The sequence below is a fragment of the Erigeron canadensis genome, chromosome 5 (assembly GCF_010389155.1).
Source record: "Erigeron canadensis isolate Cc75 chromosome 5, C_canadensis_v1, whole genome shotgun sequence".
NCBI lineage: Eukaryota > Viridiplantae > Streptophyta > Magnoliopsida > Asterales > Asteraceae > Erigeron > Erigeron canadensis.
Window position 1 is genome coordinate 41,234,305 of NC_057765.1, and position 22,064 is coordinate 41,256,368.

At 35.8% G+C, this 22,064-nt stretch overlaps 2 protein-coding genes across 6 annotated transcripts; one reads left to right on the forward strand and one right to left on the reverse strand.

Moving 5' to 3' along the window:
• Positions 1-1,063: 1,063 nt before the first annotated feature.
• LOC122600495 (O-fucosyltransferase 29-like) lies at positions 1,064-7,374 on the forward strand. Of its 2 annotated transcripts, none has more exons than XM_043773220.1 (9): positions 1,064-1,627; positions 2,748-2,838; positions 2,966-3,042; positions 3,260-3,348; positions 3,445-3,634; positions 4,313-4,494; positions 5,089-5,191; positions 5,271-5,599; positions 6,602-7,374. In XM_043773220.1, exons 1-9 carry the CDS (start codon positions 1,343-1,345, stop codon positions 7,023-7,025), a joined length of 1,770 nt encoding a protein of 589 aa, XP_043629155.1. In that variant the 5' UTR covers positions 1,064-1,342; the 3' UTR covers positions 7,026-7,374. The 2 variants fall into 2 exon arrangements, with proteins under 2 accessions (XP_043629155.1, XP_043629156.1); XM_043773221.1 differs by having other exon boundaries at positions 2,754-2,838.
• A 738-nt stretch (positions 7,375-8,112) lies between these two features.
• On the reverse strand, positions 8,113-21,424 carry LOC122600862 (mucin-17). Of its 4 annotated transcripts, none has more exons than XM_043773641.1 (18): positions 21,147-21,424; positions 17,807-19,789; positions 16,878-16,890; positions 16,288-16,497; positions 15,990-16,199; positions 15,404-15,901; positions 14,911-15,245; positions 14,354-14,814; positions 14,223-14,275; positions 14,005-14,112; positions 12,294-13,933; positions 12,102-12,210; positions 11,733-11,913; positions 11,407-11,474; positions 11,151-11,260; positions 9,843-10,592; positions 9,638-9,728; positions 8,113-8,498 (listed from the first exon to the last, which is right to left on the reverse strand). In XM_043773641.1, exons 2-18 carry the CDS (start codon positions 19,778-19,780, stop codon positions 8,476-8,478), a joined length of 6,834 nt encoding a protein of 2,277 aa, XP_043629576.1. In that variant the 5' UTR covers positions 19,781-19,789; positions 21,147-21,424; the 3' UTR covers positions 8,113-8,475. The 4 variants fall into 4 exon arrangements, with proteins under 4 accessions (XP_043629576.1, XP_043629575.1, XP_043629574.1 ...); XM_043773640.1 differs by lacking the exon at positions 16,288-16,497 and adding an exon at positions 16,586-16,792 and having other exon boundaries at positions 12,294-13,927; positions 16,878-17,087; positions 17,176-19,789; XM_043773639.1 differs by lacking the exon at positions 16,288-16,497 and adding an exon at positions 16,586-16,792 and having other exon boundaries at positions 8,113-8,495; positions 16,878-17,087; positions 17,176-19,789.
• Between the last annotated feature and the right edge of the window lie 640 nt (positions 21,425-22,064).

Below are 22,064 nucleotides of genomic sequence, written 5' to 3' on the forward strand. Positions count from 1 at the left end.
TGCAAAGTTATACGTTCAAAGTTAATCTATGATTCACTTATGTGTTCGGTATTCAACGTAACTATTACTCAAGAAATGTTTCGTTTGATAATATATTTTAAAAAATATAACTAATAGTTAAAAAAAATATAATACTAATATTCAATTTAGTTCAACCTGAGCCTCAAAAATCAAATGTCATTGAACTCGTCGTCAATCATCCAACCGATTTTAGGTTCAACCGGTTAGGGTAACATTGGTTTAACCGAGTTTCTCCGACGACAAACTTTGAATGAATATAAAAATTGCTTTGATGGTGAAACTATATGTGTAACCTTTAATTTATCTTAAATTCTTATATAGTGTATATCTATATTTAAAAAGAGTTTAATATATGATTTTGTTAAACGAAGCTGGTCTTTATTTGACATTTTATTCAATATATTAAAATAAAAAATCTGACCAAAATTTATTACTGGAAAATCCAGATATGATATAGTGATATGTTATCGTTACACCACTGAAGTTATAACATAGATAGAAACACAACTAACTTTGGAAATACAATCACTTTATATATCTCATACAGTCATACTTTAACTAACTACTATATTTTTTGTACCAAATGTTTAAATTTAGCATCATTTTATAATGTTGTAATAGTAAGTAAGTATTATTGAATCAAAAGTGAAAACTTGGTTGGACACCCTGCCAACATGTTTATTGCATCTGACACTCCAACACACATATCCACTGTCCCACCACTATTTTATAAATACATATAAAAAAAACAAAATATTAAACAAAAAAATCTCCCAATCAATTCCAAAATATTAATTAATATAAATTAAATTTAAATAATGTAATAATTATTGTCTACTTAAATCACAAAATCCAAAACACACAGTCACACACACACACACTTTCTTTTTCATTCTCACTCTACATTCCTTTCTTTTTCTCTCCACCAAACCAACCATTTACAAAAAAATTAAAATAGATAAATATTTGAAAATTATTATATTAATATATATTGTCCACTTAAATTACAAAATCATAGACACACTCAAACACTTTCTTTTCATTCCTTTCTTTTTCTCTCTAAAAAAACACACACCAAGTTAAATAAAAAATAAAAAATATTTAGCCGCAATTAAGGGTTTAAATTTCGGTGGAGGCAAACAAATCACAAACCCCATTTACACAAACATTCATTTACATATTTTTAAACCAATATATATATATACACACATATACATACAGTGTGTGTGAAGTGTGTTTTTTTTCTTGAATGTAATATGAAATTTTGGAGAGAAATACAAACGTATATAGTAAATACATATATATTATACACTTTTAGCAAATGGGGGTAGCAAAATCTTGGAGATATAGTGGAAAAGTTTTGATCTTGGCAAAAAATCATGGATATAAACATAATAACTTGAAGCATCATTGTTTGTTATGGTCACCGCCGGAGACGACGGTGGTTGGCGGTGGGCAGAGACGGCGGATCTCATGGCCGGTGGTTTGTGGGGTGATGTTGTTTCTTTTGGGTTTGGTGTCTTTTTTTACTGGTCATCTTGCTTCTTCTCATCATGAATGGTATTCACATAAAATTGTTAAAACAAGATTATGGAAGAAAAAAGTGGTAATTTTTTTTTATAACTTTTATACTCTTATCTTCTTTTTAAGTGTTTTTTCTTTTAAATGGATTCTGCTAACTGTAGTCCCAAGAATCATAATTTATTTATTTTTTTTGAACGGCAAGAATCATAAATAAATATGCAAAAAAGTAGTGTTGCACCTATTATTTTTAGAAAGAGCGGTTATTATTTGTATGTACGATTGCTTTCAGCTTGTTAATTCTGGTACTATAGTTATCAAAATATATCTTATAGACACATAAATAAACACTTGTCACAAAATGTATGTAACATATTTAGTTATTTTCTCAAAATTTATAATTTGTTTGTTTACTAGTTAGAGCAATGTTAATTTGTGACTTTTTTTTTTTTAGACATGGAGTTCATATTAAGTACAAAAGTTTGTTTGTTTAAAGGGATGAATGAGGTTTGGACCATCGCAATATACCAAAAGAAAATTGTTAATTTGTTTTGGATTTTTTTATATGGAATTTAAGCTTGTATTTTCATTTTCCGGGTCTAATTTTTTGAACAAAAGTGATGTTTATTGTGGTAAGTATTATGTTTCTTGAAACTTTCTTGCGTTGCTTGTAATATCAGTTCTTTTTGCTGTCAAATTTCTTAAGTTTTTGAGCTTAAATTTTGTAGCCAAACTTAATCTTGTAGCCAAAGTCAAAGACTTGTGTGCAAAATATTTTCGCCTGTAAAAATTTATTCTTGGTGTTGCTTTATATCGCATTTATCTATTTTGTTATCAAAATTTGGATTTTCTTAATATATTTTTTTGTCCAATATCTTGGAAGCATTCGAAATGACATGTTGAAAAAATTTCTGGAGTGAAGTTTTGTTATGGAATCTTTCTTTTGTTGCATTGCTTGAAGGTCTCATCCTCATCCCCAAATTTCTATGCGAATAAGAATAGAATGTTAAGTGAAAGTGGTCTGCTTTATGCTGTACTTGCAAGTTTTTGCTTTGTATCAAGATTTTTATATGACATTTAAAGCTTTGCTCTTAGGAGTATTTCTGTATGTTTTTTGTGCTTATCAAGAGTTCGTATATTTGCGTCTAGCCAAGTATATATTGCAATCACTCATCGGATTATTCTTTTTGTTATGTAAAACATAGCACCAGACTAGCGCTGTACCAGTTGACATATGGAAATCCAAGTACTCAAACTTCTACTATGGATGCAGTGAGAGAAGCCCTTATTACGCACGTAAGCCTTCCGACTTATAACTACATTTACAACATTCAAATCTTGTTTTTCAATATGATTAAGCTTAAGATATATGTTTTATTGGTATATCATGGTTCTTTAAACTTGAAATTAATGATGTATACAGCTCCAGCTCGTCACCTGCCTTCAAACGGTTATCTACTAATTGCTGCCAGTGGTGGACTGAATCAACAAAGAACCGGGGTAAATGTTTTCTTTTAAGACTAGCTTATGTTGCAACCTTCGATCAACAGAAAGTCATATTGTTGATAAAATGACAACCCTCTTGGTGCATATTTTAAGCCATCTTAGAAGTGTTTTTAAATTACGGATCTTCAAAGTTCTGTTTCTTTTTTTCTAATTGTTTCCACGGATATTTATTTTCCTTTTATGTTTTTACTGATGAATTTCATGCATGCAGATTACTGATGCCGTAGTTGTTGCACGGATCCTAAATGCTACTCTAGTCATTCCTGAGTTGGATCATCACTCATACTGGAAGGACGATAGGTGAGTGAATTGAGACATCTTTTGTCAATTTTATGTTACGTTTTTGGAGAAAGAAGTTATCGAGCTTATGACGATTTTTTCTTTCTATAATTCCAGTGACTTTGCCAACATATTTGATGTTGATTGGTTCATATCTAATCTTGCTAAGGATGTGCCTGTTGTCAAAAGAGTCCCAGACAAATTCATGAGGTCACTTGAAAAACCACCTTACACGATGCGTGTCCCGAGAAAATCAGAACCTCAATTTTACCTCAGTGAAGTACTGCCAATACTTACAAAGAGACGTGTAAGATATTGTATCTAGATTCAATTTAACATACCTTCTTGTCCCTACGCCCTCGAGGTGTCAATATAGGTGGGCTGGGTAGCAAGTGTTACCTGATGAAATGGGCTGTTGAACTGAAACAGTTTAGTCCAAATTTTACCCTACTATAATTACGTTACTATGATAAATGCTATTACAAAACTATATTATTACGATCATGATCCGATTTTTTCCTGAATAAACAACAGAATAGGTTGTCTGCAACCAAACTACACTAGGGGATGACTTTTGAACATCCTTGACCTGTTTTCATTTTAGCCAACTTTCTAGATTTTACTTGTTTGACCCATTAAAGATAATTCGTAATTCCGAATTGACCCACTCATGAGAATATGGGTCAAAAAAGACACTTGTTCCTTGCAGAAGGCAACATGCAACTTGGCTAGTAGTTGTAACAAAGTAGTTTTAAAAAAAGTGTTTGACGGTGTCTTATATCTAATCACGCCTAACGTTTTGCATATACTCCCCATGGTGGTAATGGACATAATAAGTAATTTTAAATTTTTTAACTTGGAACCAAAATGGAAATCAATATTCAGTTTTTATAGGATAAAGTGGTGCAATGTTGCCATGTTGGGCTATACATACATACACATTTGTATGTTCCCTTTATTTATGAGCTTTATAATCATTGTGCAGGTTGTTCAGTTAACTAAGTTTGATTATAGGCTTGCTAGTGATCTTGATGAAGAGCTACAACGGTTGCGTTGTCGGGTCAACTATCACGCTTTACGTTTTACAAAACCAATTCAAAATCTTGGTCAGAAAATTGTTATGGAAATGAGGAAGATGTCTACTCGCTTTATTGCAATTCACTTGAGGTTTGTCACTCAATGCCAAATTTCCAATTCGTTCATGCCTTCATCAAAATCACTGTTATAAGATATGAGTGAGGTACATAAGAAGACCACCCCTTCTCAAATCAAATCCTTATACTGACTGCTTTAAGAGTAGAGGGTACTTTTGTGGTCTTGCATGGTGCACTTCCCAAAACATCTGACCTCAAATGCAAATGGTAGTATGGTAGGGTGCGATGAGCAACGGACAACACTGACTGATTTTTGCACGGGTCAAAAGGGTTGGGGTCATATCAACCCATATCACTTACTGGCCATTTAAAAAAAAATTAAGTCGAGGTCAGATGTGTATACAATAAAATATTCCTATTATTCTAACAATGATATAATATGTTAAATGAGATTGATATAAGAGGTTCTGTACTTAAAACTTGTTTTCTTTTGGGCTATTATATATTTAAACCCATTTGACCCATTAGAAATGAGATATGATTCAGATCAACCCACACATCAGTAAATGTGTCAAATTGTCACCTCTACATTATATAGGTTCAATACATTCTTTTTTATTAAGTCCTATGCTCCATGCTCGATGGTTAATCAGTGTGTGATTTACAGGTTTGAGCCTGATATGCTTGCATTTTCGGGTTGTTACTATGGTGGTGGGGATAAAGAAAGAAATGAGCTCGGTGAAATCAGGAAAAGATGGGCAACATTACCCGTGAGATTTCTTAAACATTATTGTGTCCAAAATTCACCCTTTTTACAGATGTTTTAAATGTATTTTTCTTTACTTTTAGGAAACAAGTCCTGATGGAGAGCGGAAGCGAGGAAAATGTCCTCTAACACCTCACGAAGTAGGTTTAATGCTGCGGGCACTAGGTTTTGAAAATAACACGTATCTTTACGTCGCATCAGGTGAAATATATGGTGGAGAAGAAACCTTGAAGCCTCTTAGGGAACTGTTTCCAAACTTTTACACAAAGGAAATGGTCGCTAGCAAAGAGCTTGAACCTTTTCTTCCATATTCTTCACAGCTTGCTGCTATAGACTATATTGTTTGTGATGAAAGTGATGTTTTTGTAACCAACAACAATGGAAACATGGCGAAAATTCTTGCTGGTCGAAGGTATGGATATTGAACTCTTACTATAACCTTGAGAATGTAATATCTTTATGAATATCTTTTTCAAGTTAGTAACTAGGGTTTATGGTTTAAAGGGAATAAGAAAACACATATCGTGTATCCAAACCAAAAAATCTATTTAACTGTGACATTGTTCTGATATACTAGGGGCATCTGGGCATGCATATAAATAAAAAGTTGTATTTTTCATGTACTTTTTGATCAAGTGAAAAGTGTACGTTTGACTTAAAACAATGTTTAAGGAAAATGTTTGACCATTCATCAAATATCTAAAACTTTGTTCGAGCCACAAATATAACTTTATAATGTGAATTAAGCCATTAATCGATTCGAAAAAACGTTACAATACAATGGCAGGTAGTCGGGCCACAAATTGCGCCGCTAACCTTTTTGAATAGCAAACCCGATCTTACTAGATACAATGTTTTGGGTTAATTTATGAGCATTATAAGTGTACTTGCAATCCTTTTATGGGAAAGTTAGCAACAATAACTTGCAAAGCTTCCTATATAGGAAAATGTGTTTTTTTGTTACAGATGACGGATCATAGAAATAAGATTGTTGAAGTTATATATGTTTTCTGGGTTTTACCCCTAACCGGAAATCATATATTATTGGGATAAGTATCCTGGAATGTAACAAACTTTGGACGAATGTCTATAGTAGGAAATAACTAAAGTTTTGTGTATTGTATGTAAACAACTTTAAAAAATGTTTATTGTATGTAAGAAAACATACGTGGCAACCATATAAAGGTGCCACTTGTCTGATTTTAATTGGTTGAATACATTTTGTTACATACAATAAACATTTTTTTCGAGTTCTTTACATATAATACACACAACTTTAGTTATTTCTTACTATAGATATTCGTTCAAAGTTTGTTACATTACAAGATACTTATCCCTATATTATTTGCACTTGAATATATGATTTGGTTATTCTTAAAGAGCAAGCATAACTCTTCTTTGTATCTTTCAACAGGAGATACATGGGGCATAAGAGAACCATCCGTCCAAACGCCAAAAAGCTAAATGCTTTGTTTTTTAAACGCGATAAAATGCCATGGGCAACATTTGCTAAAAAGGTAAAAGCAGCCCAACAAGGATTCTTGGGTGAACCAGATGAGATGAAAACCGGGCGTGGTGAATTCCACGAATACCCGTCTACTTGTATTTGCAAGAAGCCCTTCAAGTTTTCCGATCTCGACAGCAACTACAACATAAACCAAACCCTCACAAAGTTGTCCTTCAACCCGGAAGCAGAATCTGAATATGGGCGCAATGAAGAAGATCAAGGTGTTCATAATGTGCAGAGTATAGAAAATTCAGGTATGATTGGAAACCGTGAATCATCATCATCAACAACAAAAGAAGAGGATGGTGTTCAGTTTTTGGCTAATAACTAATGGCAAGAAAATACTTGATAGTGTCTTTGATTTGAATTTTTTTTTTTTTTTTTTTTTGGAATTTATATGATGAGCTAAGTTGGCTCGCTGTTGTATCTATATTTTTGTAATTTTCCATTTTGCCACTGTTTTCGTTAGGATTTCAAGAAATTTAGTAGTGACATCTGGGTTTGAGATTACTCTGTATAGAAAAGTGTCAGACTTCTACAAGTGTGGTAATATTTTTTGTAAGGTAGGACCCGTCCTTGACGGGATTGGCTATGAACTGGATTGGATGTTGTTGTTTAGTAGCCTGTGGATGTTTTGCAGGCTTCAAAATTTATTAGCAAATTTATACTATTACTCATTAGATCTAATCATCTACAGAAGTTCACTTCTAATAATGCTTAACTATGAAAACATGCCTAGGCTGCTAGGGATACTAACCAAAAGTCCACACACATATCACATCTATAAATGGATACATATAATACATATATACATACAAAGACATAAAATGGCACAATCACATTCACACCTACTACAGTGACCCCACATCGATAACATTAAAGTTCATCGACACCTACAAACCTCACTTGATATAAATGATGCATGCATAAACGTATCATACAAACGCCAACCAATTTTTATAGCATTCATATTACTAAAAGAGTCGCATAACTAACACTATTGCATTTAACTTTCCAGTTAATTTTCCAACTACCCTCAGCCCGAATAGCCGATGGACACCAGGCCATCTCAAATCAACGAACATGCAACATGCCAGAAGCAGTTGGATGTTATTTTAGCATCCAAGTCAAATAACCTCAGGTTGAACTTATGGTTGATTCAATTCAAAATATAAGCTGAACTTGAGCCCAAATGAAGCAAAAGCTTTGATATCAACAGAACCTTACCCCATCTACTACCCGAAAACATATGTATTATATTCAAGTCTCAAATACTCGCACAGTAATAACTTGAACTTGGTTTGTTAGTCTTTTAGAGTTGTATTCAAGCTATAACAGTAGAACCTGGAGTTGACAAAGTTCAAACACACCGCTCCAATCCATATTTGAGTGCAAAAAATGTGGTAAAAGCTTTAAAATTGTGGATAAGACAGTAGGCTAGAATATGATCATGTATCCATCCAAAAGTACACAATAATCTCATGGTAATCGTCTAAAGCAATTTACCACAATCATGATAGTGTAACCATAGAAAAGACCATATACATAGACCAAAAGAAGCAAAAAGAAAAAAATTGATATCTGAAGGCTTATGGCAACCGTTCCTAGTTCTATAATCTCTGTTTAATTAGAGACAACACTGAAATTGGACTTGATACCATCTTCTACTAGGTGTGGTAAGTTATGGAGGCTTATGGCAACCGTTCCTAGTTCTATAATCTCTGCTTAATAGAGACAACAATGAAACTGGACTCAATTCCATCTGCTTAGAAACATTCTTATCAGCGAGGATCCGTACTCCCTGCTACAAAGATGAAGAAGCGAGTTAGTACAGATTTTTAAAGTTTGAGAATGTATTATAAGGGAAATCACAGAAGCAATGAACAAGAATGAATGAATAGTCATGTTAACAAGCATTCTAAGCCATACTACAGGCTCGCTAATGGGTGTGACTAGCCATGACCGGGAGCATACGGTATCTTTTGAGGTGTTATTTCACTTTTGGAGGTCTTGTAAAAGAAAAAGATTGACAAAGGTGAATTCAAGGTCTGTTGGGCGGTCTTAAAACTGTGAATACAAGGAAATGGCTTAGGATTGTAAACATTAAACATGAACGGCTTCTTTGCACTAAGTGAGTAAAAGCAATTTCAAATAAGGCTTTTATATTATTCATAAATAGTCACACAAGTAATTATAAACAGGTCAGGCTTGTGTATTATTGATAGATTAGGCTTGTATATCATTGATAAAAAGTCACACAAGCAATTTCTAAAATGATTTATTAACGAAGTGATATCCATATTTTGTTATCAAATATTAATATGCTAATTATCAGATAACTAAAAAAACTAAAAAATTGTGAGATGATAAATCCAACACATTTTTAATTTTTCCCCACACTGACAACACACTTGTTTTGATAACAAAATGTACTGGCTAGCGACCTTTTGGTACAAGTATCTAGTAAAGTTTGTATTCTATAAAACCATGAAAAGGTTCAACCTTCTTTCGATCATAAAAGCTTTCCAAAGCTTGACTTTATATAAAAGATCTGCCAATTTTGACCAATTTACTTATGTATGGGTTCAGTTGGGTTAAACTTATAAAAGGGTTATATTGATTATATCAAAGAAGATAATAACTGCATTACTTCGGTAGATACTTTGTAGGGTAATTGACATTTTTAGCAAATCTTAATTTACCTAATAGAAAAGCAGGAACGATAAGATGTTGGCTAACAAATTTACAACAGATATGACAATTAACAAAACAAACTATGCGTTTATAATTAAATTTCTTGGTCTGTGCATAAATAGTTTGAGTGGAATAAACATCCATCTCACGGACAACAATGCATGCACCCACCATTTATCCCACTTAACTTGGTGAGAAGCTATGAATCCTATGATTTCAAATTGCTCTTTGAGGCAGAAGTATATTTACCTTTTGATGTAACCTTGTGGCTTCGTTGACTTGCATGTGAAACACTAGGTATCTTTGAGACAGACAGCGAGCTTTGTAATCCTTCTAATAGCTGCAGCAAAATACAAGGAGAGATCAAAATACTTGCTTTAGGTAGTCAACAAAACCTCACATATACATGCAACAAGAACCATATTATCAGTGAAACAGTAACCAGAAGACTCACCCTTGAAGTTGGCTGAATTCTACGATTTGATCTACGTGGCTCCAGTTCGGAAGTTGATATATCTCTCACTTCTACTTTATTTTCCTTCCTGTCACCTGGTGCAATCTTTCTTTTGTTCAATCGCTGAGATGCCTTTGAAGTTGAAGTTGCTCTTCCATCCTCAGTATCAGACGAAGGGACAAAATCCACCTGGTTTTGGTGACCCAACAAGTTTTCATCAACTCGGAGAGAATCCTTGACAACTTTATCAGTCAAAATAGCATCACGTGACATGTGTTTGGAGGTTTTAGATTTATCCTTTTGAGCTAAAGGTCTAACTGACGGAATTGGTGGTTTTCTTTTGGATTTTACTTCAGCAACTTGCTTTTCCTTGGCATCATTTTTAGAATCATCTTTGGACCCACGGGACATCATATGACTTGCAGGCTTGACTGAATAATTTGGCACATAATGTGTGCTCACATCCATGAATTTTTGTTTCTTCCCCGGCTTAGGAACACCAAACACCACTCTCGACCTGTCCTTCTGTATACTGCTCTTCATTGTTCGATGAGTGTTAAGATTATTTTCATTCTTAGAGCTTTTACCTATATCAAATGAACTTCCTTGAACAGATGAAGGGAGTACACTTGCATCTTGATGTCTCCCTGCCTCAACAAGATCGATAACGATACTCGACTCTTTACCTTTTTCTTTACTTTCCAAAATATGATCACCAAACTTTTGTCGCTTTTCATGCGGTGTTTCACCCTGTATAATTCGTTAAAAGGGGTGAGAAACCAAACAGTCAATTAACACTTATTAAATTAGGGGATGTTTGGAAGTGTAATCGGGAACTGATTATTTGATATCACAATCTGAAAAACAGTTGTATTATAGATGGTGCATGACATGGTCTTTTTATGTATTCTGTTATGCGAAGTTTGAATTGTAGTTACAAACATTCATCAAGTATGATGATTTAAAACATGACTATATGAGCATTTAAATTTTATCAATTAAAACCTTATTATGTAAAACCTATCCGTTAATAAAACTTATAAAAACTTGTCTTTTGGTACCCCAATAATATCATTATCAGCATCAGTAGTAATGAAAACGTGGGTAAAAAGTTCGGCTGCATGCCAGCATAAGTAACTTAACAGCTTTCAGAAAGTCAGATTTGTATATTCAAATTGACTATTTGGCCCTTAAGTAATCAAATAAAGACAATCACAATCACTAAAGCCTATTGTTACAACTTCAAATCGAGATAAACAGCTTCATAACAAAAATCCAAACACCCCATAATGCACAGATTAAACTAACCTCAGAAGAACGCCCTCCTTTCAAACTAGACCACTCAATCCATTTGAAATCCTTCCAGATAAGAGTTGGCCTGACATGCCACGACCTAACAACCGACATCTTTTCTTGAGCTGCAACAAAGATTGTTACAATTAATGTTACCGAGAGTAATCCTCTTTACCCCTCAAAAAATAAGGTTACAATCTGGCCATATGTCAAAGTTTCAGCACAAGCTTTTAGAGAATTTTAAAGTCGAATTCATATTAAATATACATACCAGGAAATCGAACAGTTAGAGAAGTTAAATCAATCCTATTTGTCTCCACGACAACTGCTTCGCACCAGCTACAAAAAGATGTTGTGGCAGTATTAAGTAGGTATTCATTAAACACATTTAATGGACATATAATTTTAGTAATCAAGTCATTCTATATTATATACATATATATTAAGTAATCAAGTCATTCTATATTATATATATATACATTTGTCATTTAAGCCTCATAAATAAGAACAATAGAAATGGGTTGTATAATGGTTTACTCATCAAAATACACTAAGGCATGACAAATTATAGTGTAAGGCATTCTACAGAGTTCTTACCGATCTTGTAACCACACATCAACTCGATCCCCGCTACACCAGGCATAATCTGTAATGGCTGTTCTACCTCTTTTTCTAGTGCGTTCGACCCTCAGTGTTGTCATGGGATGCGCAATGCGTATCCTGGGTGCCTCACTGGCTTCAGCTTCAAGTGGAACCCACTCCTTCAATGTTCCTGACCCTAGAGAAGAATATAGCACGACTGTGAGTAACAAAAAATGAGGTGTTATAGTAAGACAATCCAGTCAATATACAACAGTCTGCCTAAATTTTCTGAACATTGTTGTTTCCCAAAAATTACCAACAGGGAACATGGAAACCAAATATCACACCATCTAACCAATCTATACAATCTTTGTACCATCTTACCATCATCGGATTTGATTTCAGTGTAACAGACAAATGCTTTTCCATCCTTCAGAGTAAGTACATTTGCTGCGAACCAGGCACCTTTGATCTTGTCGTCATCTTTATAAACCTATAGCACAGGCAAATAGATGAACAAAAACGCAAGAGCTTCACAAGAACCATTGTTGATCTAGGTAAAAACATATTTATTACCTCAACAAAGCAGCCTTCTCTGATAATGTTCTCTTTCAAAGTCCCTGATGTACCTTGAGGAATGTTGTGGTCAACATCATAAGTGCTACCAGATGCAAACTCTGATCCAGAAATTACCTCAACCATTTTGGACAAGTCAGGACCTTTATGACCACTTACTACACTTTTTCCATTTTCAATGCTAGTACTTGAACCTGAAATGCCATCGATCAAAATCATCTGCTTCTTGGCTATGTCACCAGGACCCTCTTGCAGTGATACACCGTGTTTGAAAGTCTGAAACTCTTTGCCGTTAGCAGCAGTTTTAACCCTCTGTTTATCAATATAACCCTGCTGATTAGATAACTGAGTCTTCCAGTAACCCTCAGGACCAGCTTCAACCAACTCTCTTATAGTCAAGGGATTACCCATCGAAACAATTGTCCCAGCTTGTGACACAGCTTCTGCAGCCAGCTCAGCAGCTTTTACAATGGCATCCAAGTTTTCAGCATGTTTTGAAGCAGCAGAAGCAGCTTCAATTCTTCGACGAGCAGCTTCTCTGGCAGCGGAGATGACTGTATTAGCTTTATCATGTAAAATTATGTTGCTTTCAGTCCTACTTGATCGGAATACTTCCTCAGCCATTAACTTTGCCTGTTCTGCCACATTTGATGCAATTTTGGCCGCAGCTGCTGCCACTTTAGCAACAGATGAAGCAGCTGCTATCGAGACGGCTGAAGACGCTAGCTTTGCTTCATCATCTGAAACCAAACCAGAACTCTTTTGTGTTTCCAGCTGACTCCATAAACTTTGGCAGTGACTAACTGCAGCTGTAGCATGTACAGCTGCATCTACTGCTTGTACTTTGGACTCCTCAATTTTGCTTTCAATATCCTTTGTTGTCACAATCTTCTCCATGTTCTGGTCACCACGACTGAGTTCACCATGATTGCTTTTAGATATGATGGGTAGAGGTGTTGATAAGGAAGCTAATGTTGAAGAATGATTAGTAGCCAGAGGAGTCCCTGAATTTGCCTGAGTTTGAGCAACAAACGAGATTTGGTTGTAGCCTTCTGTACGAGGGGCCCACGACAAATGAGTCACAGGTGCAGATAGTGGTGCAATCTCTGCTTGACTAGTTGAAACCTTTTTCCTCTTCCGACTTTTTAAATCACTTGAAGGCTGACCTGATGACACCATCGCCTTCTTCACGTTGGCTACAGAAGACGGCCCAGAAGAAACAGTTGAACCAGCACTGGGGTCCACAGGGATCGGATTACCTGGAACACCTGATTCTTTGACAGTGGTTAATTTTACAGACTCTGTTATAGGCAAGGCAGATAAACGGGCACCAAAAGGAGTAACGGGTGATGAAGAAACCCATTGACCAGAGAGTGGGCCCTGAGATGGCCAGGATGGATTATGTCCAACAATACTTTGCACATGTGGAGACTGGCAAGGATGTAGCGGAGAAAGTGCAGGGCGATAATCAAGAAAATGACTTCTTGGCATTGCTTTCGACTGCGAACCATCATACGGGGTAGAAACATTCCAAAGAGGGGATGAAACGGGAATCATAGGACCAACGATTGGTGAAGAAATAACTTTGCTTTGGACAGAACCAACTTTTATTCCTTCTTCAGAATCTCTGTTTCCTGAAACTTCAAAAGATTGATTGAGTTCAGATATAAACAAAAGGGAGCTTCAAATAGTTAATAATAGCATTAAGTACCCGATCGTGATTGTGTAGGGGTACCAAGGTTGTTGGCTTTGGACTTTTGGCGATGTATCCTTTCTAGACATGCATGCCAAGCACCCTCCCACAGAGTCCTCCCACCATCTGTAAACACATGTAAAAACAATAATATGAGATCTGATATTTTCCACCCGACTTTTTTTTACTGAAATATCTGGTTCACTTGATTAAAGAAAAGTGTTAGTGAGACTGACCAGATTGCCCGAATGCAGCAATCATATGAGGCTCTTCAGGTGGCACTCCAGAACTGAAACAGTCAGTCATGCAAATTAAAAAGAAAAGACAAACTTGTGTGTGCATATGCATGTAAACTATAAGTGCTTACATTAATGATCCATATACAAAAATTTGTGCTCGCAATTGCAATTGTTGATTGTCAGTAAATGACTGCTGCAATAGATGGGTTGAACTATTCAGGTCAGGCAGATTTGGTGTAGAGATGGGCTGACCAGCACCTGGCTTTGGATTGCTGCACTCAATGCTCTCACTAGACTTCAAATCTTTGGCTGGGGGGGTGACATGTCCACTTGCAGGAAGGTTTATCAATGCTGGTGTCTTTTCCCCTTTCTGTGAACGCCTTATGGAAGTGGTTTGCTTCAGCTCGTTCCCTTTCTTGGCAGATTCTCTCCCAGCTGATTGTCTCCTTGGTTTACGCTTAGAAACCAATTTGGCTCCAGCTTCACTGGCAGCAACACCAGGCAGTTGAGAACCGGCAAGAATACCTTCAGGCAACTTGATAGGATCCAATTGGCTACCATAAGAACTAGCAGACGATACCTTTGTATTCTAAGCAAAGGTATGCGACAAAGGAACATTGAAAGGGTTATGATGTAGAAAAATAAAGCATGTATATTATTGTAAATACAAAATACAGATAGATACCTTTAACAAGCTAAGATTTTGACCATCACTTGCAATTACATCAAAAGTAAAAAATGTCACTTCTTTTGTCTCACTGACAGAAGAAACAGGCTGAAGGCCCCCATCGTCTTTACTCACCGTTGAAAGTGGGGAATTCTCATACATGTTGCCTTTGGTGGCCTCTTGCACAACTCCTACACTTTCAGAAAGTTCAACATTTTTTGTCTGTAACACAGAGAAATCTTCAGGATTATCCGAAACAGCAGCACCATCTCTATTATGCACCTCATGATTAATGGCGATCTCAGGTGGAGCAGCTAATTCAACAGAAGTCTGTTGCTCACTCGAAGTATTAACTGTGAAATCCGATAGAGTAATCAGAATAGCATTAACATAATCGAATTGCATTTGAATCTTATTTGGCATATCACATATTGGAATTTAAATCAAACATAATATATCCTTAAATTATTTTGATTTTGTAGATCACTAAAGAAAAACGAAGGAAGATCACCTGCTAAATTTAAAGGCTCCACGCCATCTTCTCCTGTACTTGATTCCTGAGGGACCACTAGACGATCTGCCTCAGCATTATGGTCACCTTTTGCTGTTAAATTAAAAGGGAGAGCAATTGTCTCCAAGTTCTTGGAGCACCTGGGACCACCTAGGTTATCCTCTACTGTTTGTTCACTTGGGCTAGCATTTAAGTTTCCAACAAAAGGATCACAGTGAACAGCCAGCTCATCTACAACTTTTTCGGCTCCATCAGAAGTGTCGTCCATTTCAACTGCTGGAATTGGACAATCCAATTCACAATCTAATTTAATATCGACAACTGTGGTCCCTATCTGGAAAATCCCCAATTCATTACCACTGTGCAATAAACTCGGCCCAGGTATAGGTGGTGATCTTGACTGATATTCACTATCAGCTGCAGAAACAGTCTCATAAAGTAATTGCGCACCATCCGTTATGCCGGGAGATGAATTTTTACTTGATTCCACATTAGCAGCTGATTATGCAACACAAGAATTAATCTTAAAATATCATTGGTGCTACAGTTATATTATGTATTAAACAAGAATCAGTTCAGATAATACCTGCATCACAATCTACTTTTTTATCAACAATTGTGGTCCCTATCTGGGAACTCCCCACTTCATTACCACTCTGCAATAAACTCAACCCAGGTACAGGTGGTGATATTGACTGATCTTTGCTAACATCAGCTGCGGAAACAGTTCCAGAAGGTAATTGCGCACCATCCGTTGTGTCTGGAGATGATATTTTACTTGATTCAACAGCAGCAGCTGATAATGCAAAACAGGAATTAGTTTTAAAATATCATTGGTGGTATAATTATATTACGTATGAAACAAGAATCAGTTCAGATTATACCTGCATCACAATCTACTTTAATATCAACAACTGTGGTCCCTATCTGGGAACTCTCCACTTCATTTCCACTGTGCAATAAACTCAGCCCAGGTATAGGTGGTGATCTTGACTGATCTTCGCTAACATCAGCTGCGAAAACATCCCCAGAAGGTAATTGTGCACCATCCATTGTGTCAGGAGATGATATTTTACTTGATTCCACCGCAGCAGCTGATAATGCAAAACAGGAAGTAGTTTTAAAGTATCATTGGTGGTACAGTTATTATATGTATGAAACAAGAATCAGTTCAAATTATACCTGCATCACAATCTACTTTAATATCAACTGTTGTCCCTATCTGGGAACTCCCCGCTTTGTTACCACTGTGCAATAAACTCAGCCCAGTAATAGTTAGTGATTTTGACTGATCTTCTCTAACATCAGCTGCGGAAACAGTCGTAGAAGGTAAATGCGCACCATCCGTGGTGTCGGGAGATGATATTTTACTCGATTCCACAGCAGCAGCTAATGCAAAACAGGAATTAGTTTTAAAATATCATTGGTGCTACCGTTATGTTATGCATGAAACAAAAATCAGTTCAGATTATACCTGCATCACAATCTACTTTAATATCAACAACTGTGATCCCTATCTGGGAGCACCGCGCTTCATTACGACCGTGCAATAAACTCAGTCCAGGTATAGGTGGTGATCTTGACTGACCTTCGCTAACATTAACTGCGGAAACAGTCCCAGAAGGTAATTGCGCACCATCTGTTGTGTCAGGAGATGATATTTTACTTGATTCCACGGTATTAGCTGATAATGCAAAACACGAATTACTTTTAGAATATCATTGGTGGTACAGTTATATTATGTATGAAACATGAATCGGTTTGGATTATACCTGCATCTGTTAAAACGGTAGTAATAGATTTGGATCCTTGACCCATTGCAATATCCCCTTCATAGCCTTCAAAAGACAAAGATGGTTCAACAACTTTCTGCCTATCAGGAGTTCCAACGACATTCATGTCCATATCTCTAAAATCCAAAACCGATTCTTCATCTTGTCTCTGACTAAAATTTGTTGCTTGACCCTTAGTGATAGCAATTGACTCCGATAGTTGAGTTGCATCATCATCCTGTATTATTTGGCTATCAACAATTATCTCGGCTGTGTGAGCTTTCACAGCATTATTGCCAGATATTTCAGGCTTATTTGAGATATCTTGAGCAGGCATTTCAGCTAAAGAGTCTGAAGTTAATAAAGTTTTACCAATATCATCAATCTCACTTCCTTCTCCAATCTCAGATTTACCATCAATTCCAACATCATTTTCTGCTTCCTTGACAGAACTACGCAAATGAATCATACTAGACAAAGAACCTACACTATCTTTTGGAAAATCAAAAACCTCTGGCTTTGTATCGGCATCCTTAATTGTTTGCTTAGTGACACATCCACTATTTGGGGAAACTGCAAGCGCTTCTCCCGTCTTAAATATGCCAGCACTTTCAGCACCATTATCTGTTTCCTCAACAGTATGACTATGCAAATGAGACGGATTAGACACAGAACCCACATTAAATTTTTCATAATCAGAAATCTCTGACTTAGTATTCACATCCTCAGTTGCTTGTGTTGTAACAGATCCATTTTTTGGTGAAGCTGCTAGTGCTTCCCCAACTTCAGATATGCCAGCACTTCCAGCACCATTTTCTGTTTCCTTAACAGTATGACTATGCAAATGAGACGAACTGGACACAGAACCCACGTTAGATTTATGGAAATCGGATATATTTGACTTTGTATCGACATCCTCAGTTGCTTGTGTGGCAACACATCCACTGCTTGGAGGAGTTGCAAGTGCTTCCCCCCTCTCAGATTTGCCGTCACTTCCAACGCCATTTTCTGTTTCCACAACAGGAGTATAATTTGGAAAATCAAAAACCTCTAATTTCGTATCGATGTCCTGAGTAGCTTGTGTTGCGACACATCCACTATTTAGTGAAACTGCAAGTGCCTCTCCCATCTCAGATTTGCCATAACTTCCAACGCCACTTTCTATTTCCTCCACAGCAAGACTATGCAAATGAGACGGGTTAGACAGAGAATCCACTTCAAATTTTGGAAAATCAGAAACCTCCAACTTCATATCGACGTCCTCAGTAGCTTCTGTAGCGACACATCCACTATTTGATAAAATTGCAATTGATTCTCCCAACTCAGATTTGTCATTACCTCCAACATCATTTTCAGTTTCCTCAACGGAGTGGCTATGCAAATGAGCCAAATTAGACGGGGAACCCACATTACAATTTGAAAATTCAGACACCTCTGATTTCATATCAGCATCCTCAATTGCTTGCGTTTCAACACATGTACTATTTGAGAAAACTCCAAGTGGTACCCCGTGCATGTTATCAATAATTTCGTGGTCGACTTTTGAGCAGATCTGAGAATCAGATACCGCAGAGTTGCTACACTCAGACTGTTCAGCTGAGCCTATGTGTGCATTACAATCTTCATCTATCTGCATACTACAGCTCTCTAATGGTAATGAAACTGTAGGTTCCTTACATATAGTACTACCTTCAACTGGTTGCTTATCCACACATTCAACATTTGAAGCAGCTGAGAACTTTTCCATGCTAAATGTACCAATTTCAACAACAGTGTCACAATTGATTGAATTGTCAATGTTATTCTCTTTGTTCTTTATAATATGATCAGGCTTGCTACATTCAAAGTTCTTTAAATGTCTAGCATTTTCAGAGCTTGTTTCAGGAATTGGCAAATCCTCCTGACTCTTCTTAGCACTTGCATCCAAATTCCATGAGGAGCCTGCATTTGCACATTCTACCTTGGAGAAAGAAGGATCTTCTTGCAATTCATTGACAGATGATTCACTTGCTAATTTAATGGCCTCTTGATGTACATCATCGCATATCTTATCAGTTTTTTGCTCACCACTAACTACTGAATCTAACTCACCGATAGAAATTTTAATTTCTTCATACCGAGATTCCAAAGCATGAGATTGCTCGCAACCTGAACTCACTTTTGGCTCAACAAGATTCTCCTGTAAGGTAGAATCCATAATATTATTTACGCTGTCACACCTATCACAGACATCTAATTCTTCTATTGATGTATCTTCCACAACTTTCTCTTCCTGTCCAACTGATTTCAAGAGCATTTCAACAGATTCTAAAGATGTTGCTTCAGACCACACATTTTTGTGTGTTGATTCCACCACGCTTGAGCTAAACTGTATTGAACTAGTTTCACGTGAATACTCCTCGATCCACTGATTGTCTTCCTGACTTGTGATGCCAAGAAAAACTTCGTTATCAACCAGACTATCAAATCTTAAATGTCCATGTAGGCTATCATCAAACTCAAATTTTGGAAGAGCATATGGATGCAATATGGGAGATACTTTGGAGCTACCTTCCCCAGTTAAGTGAAGATTTTGGTCTTGAGCATCATTGTCATCAATATCCATCGATTATCCCTAAAGTTAAAGCATGACTTAGAGAGAAAAAAACATGCCAACTTCAGATGGCTGATTTATAAAATTTGTAAATAAATCAAATGAATACAAAATTGAGTTGTGTGGGTTATTAAGGAAACCTAACAAGAACTCGAGGATTCAAGTGGCCATGTTTTTGACATCATGTCTCAGCCAGATCAAGAAGTTAACTTGAAGGGTACTTGGTCAATTTTATAATCTAGGCAAGGGCATTCCTAGAACTCTAGAAGTACCAAAGCAAGACTGCAAGGGACTATTATGGTAGGAAAAAGATAGTAGGTGGGGGGTAAGATATAGGGTTTAAAATAATATTAAAATTTATAAGTATGAAACTATGGTTATTAAATGGTACGAATTTTTATCAAAATTAATTCTTTTCATATAAACAATTTAACACTATGGTAAAAGTCATAGACTCATGTAGGAAATAAAAATGATATTGTACATTTGGGACATTGTGGATGTTATTATGTATTTATGTGTGCCTTAGTGATTGTGTGTTGGCGAGAGTGGTGGTGACCATATAATAATGAATTCTATCTTGTGTGTTTAGTTGTTAGGCTGAAACACTAAATGTTACACATAAATAACAATAATTATTTTATTACACTTCTCTTTGATAATAAGAAGCATTTTGAAACAATCAAGATAAAGTAGGCAATTTACATTTACATGTAGCCACTAAGACTCGTCTTAACACCCAAACATACAATGCCAATAAAAATAACGACAATAACACCACCTCCTACCAGCAGACACACACACACACACACTTAATAGCAAAAAGGCACAAACTCCCCACCATATAATGTTATCTTCATTTCAAATCTCCGAACGACATTTCTTTTACCCTACTAATTGTCTACCAATCTCATCCGCTCAATTCCTTTACCAAATAATTAAACACAACAAAGTTCAAGAAGACGAAATTAAGTACTAATGTTTCAAATCCAAACAACCTCAGACAACAATTTTGGGAGATATGTACAAGAATCCTATGTTTCATACAGTTTTACACCATATAATTTGATACTCATACCTGTTTGTGTGTGTGTCGTGCGTGTGTTTACCTAACACATTCACCGGTACGAAGGATTTTGCTAACGATATACTAAGCGTATCCCTAAGGGCTATCGTTACTGCATAAAATTGTTGTCCATGACAGTTGATTATTATTTTTAGGCGGCAGTTTGGCAAAATCTTAAAAAATAAAAATAAAAACACAATAATGATTTTAAAGCAACTAACTTGGTCACTTTAACAGCAACAGAAAAGGAAAACAAAGCAGTTAATTAACAAGTGAAAAACCAGAGTAAAAATAAGTATAAATAAAAACTACCTCGCTCCATTCGTCGAAAGAATCTAACTTTGATTACACTTTCCACGCCCTTCTTTTTTGCACATATTTAGGGCTCGAAAAAAAAAAGTTATATTAATATATAAATTAAAAAGAAAAAAAAAAACCCTAATTGCTACTGGATATATCGAAATTGAAGTGATGTAATGATGATTGTTAATGATGAATGATAAATTTGGGGGTGTTTTATTTGACGTACGGTGGGCCTACCAGCTAGAGAAAATTGGTACTTACTTAACTAGACAAACACACTCTTTAAGTGTGTGTATATGTGTTCTGGGGGAAATGATAGGCAAGCGATGGAAATTTGAAAGGAGGGACGAGGGTATTTGGGTCATTATGAGATATTCACGTGGAGGGACGTGATTTGTGAAATTAAACGCCTTCTTGAATTTTGTGTTTTGGTAATTTCTTCCTCTTCCAAAGTGTTTTCTCATAAATGAAAAAAAAAAAAAAACGAAACTTAATACGAGTAACTATAAAAACGCGAGGTATCAATTTCTTTGTTGAAATGGTTCGTTATTTTAGTATATATGTCGTGAATTTTTGACAGCTCAATAGAAATAATTTTGTCATTAATATGTTTGTTTAAAAGTATGCAAGAAAACAAAACGTAACCCGTAGTAGAAACCTGAACGGAATGTGATATGACAAAAATATTAATATATTAATTCAAAAATCAGGTGGATGCGATATAGCAAAATGCAAGTAGTGGTACGGGGTGTATCACAATAAGGTTGAATGACAATTAAAAAGTGTGAAAAAAACAAAAAAAGTAACCTGTAATAAAAAATACGAAAAGGAAAAACAAAACTAAAAAAGAAAAAGACGTGACAAAATCCGAACACGATGCAATGTGGCAAAATCCAAACTATAGGAAACGTGCGATGTGTCACTTTA

Excerpts from the sequence above, each read along its gene's own strand:
- LOC122600495 (XM_043773220.1), top strand. The coding sequence starts at position 1,343 with ATGGGGGTAGCAAAATCTTGGAGATATAGTGGAAAAGTTTTGATCTTG. Across the intron at positions 1,628-2,747 it reads GATTATGGAAGAAAAAAGTG|CACCAGACTAGCGCTGTACC; the intron begins GTAATTTTTTTT and ends TGTAAAACATAG. Across the intron at positions 2,839-2,965 it reads GAGAAGCCCTTATTACGCAC|CTCCAGCTCGTCACCTGCCT; the intron begins GTAAGCCTTCCG and ends TGATGTATACAG.
- LOC122600862 (XM_043773638.1), bottom strand. The coding sequence starts at position 19,780 with ATGGATATTGATGACAATGATGCTCAAGACCAAAATCTTCACTTAACT. Across the intron at positions 12,211-12,293 it reads GAGAAGGCTGCTTTGTTGAG|GTTTATAAAGATGACGACAA; the intron begins GTAATAAATATG and ends CCTGTGCTATAG. Across the intron at positions 11,914-12,101 it reads TGAAATCAAATCCGATGATG|GGTCAGGAACATTGAAGGAG; the intron begins GTAAGATGGTAC and ends ATTCTTCTCTAG.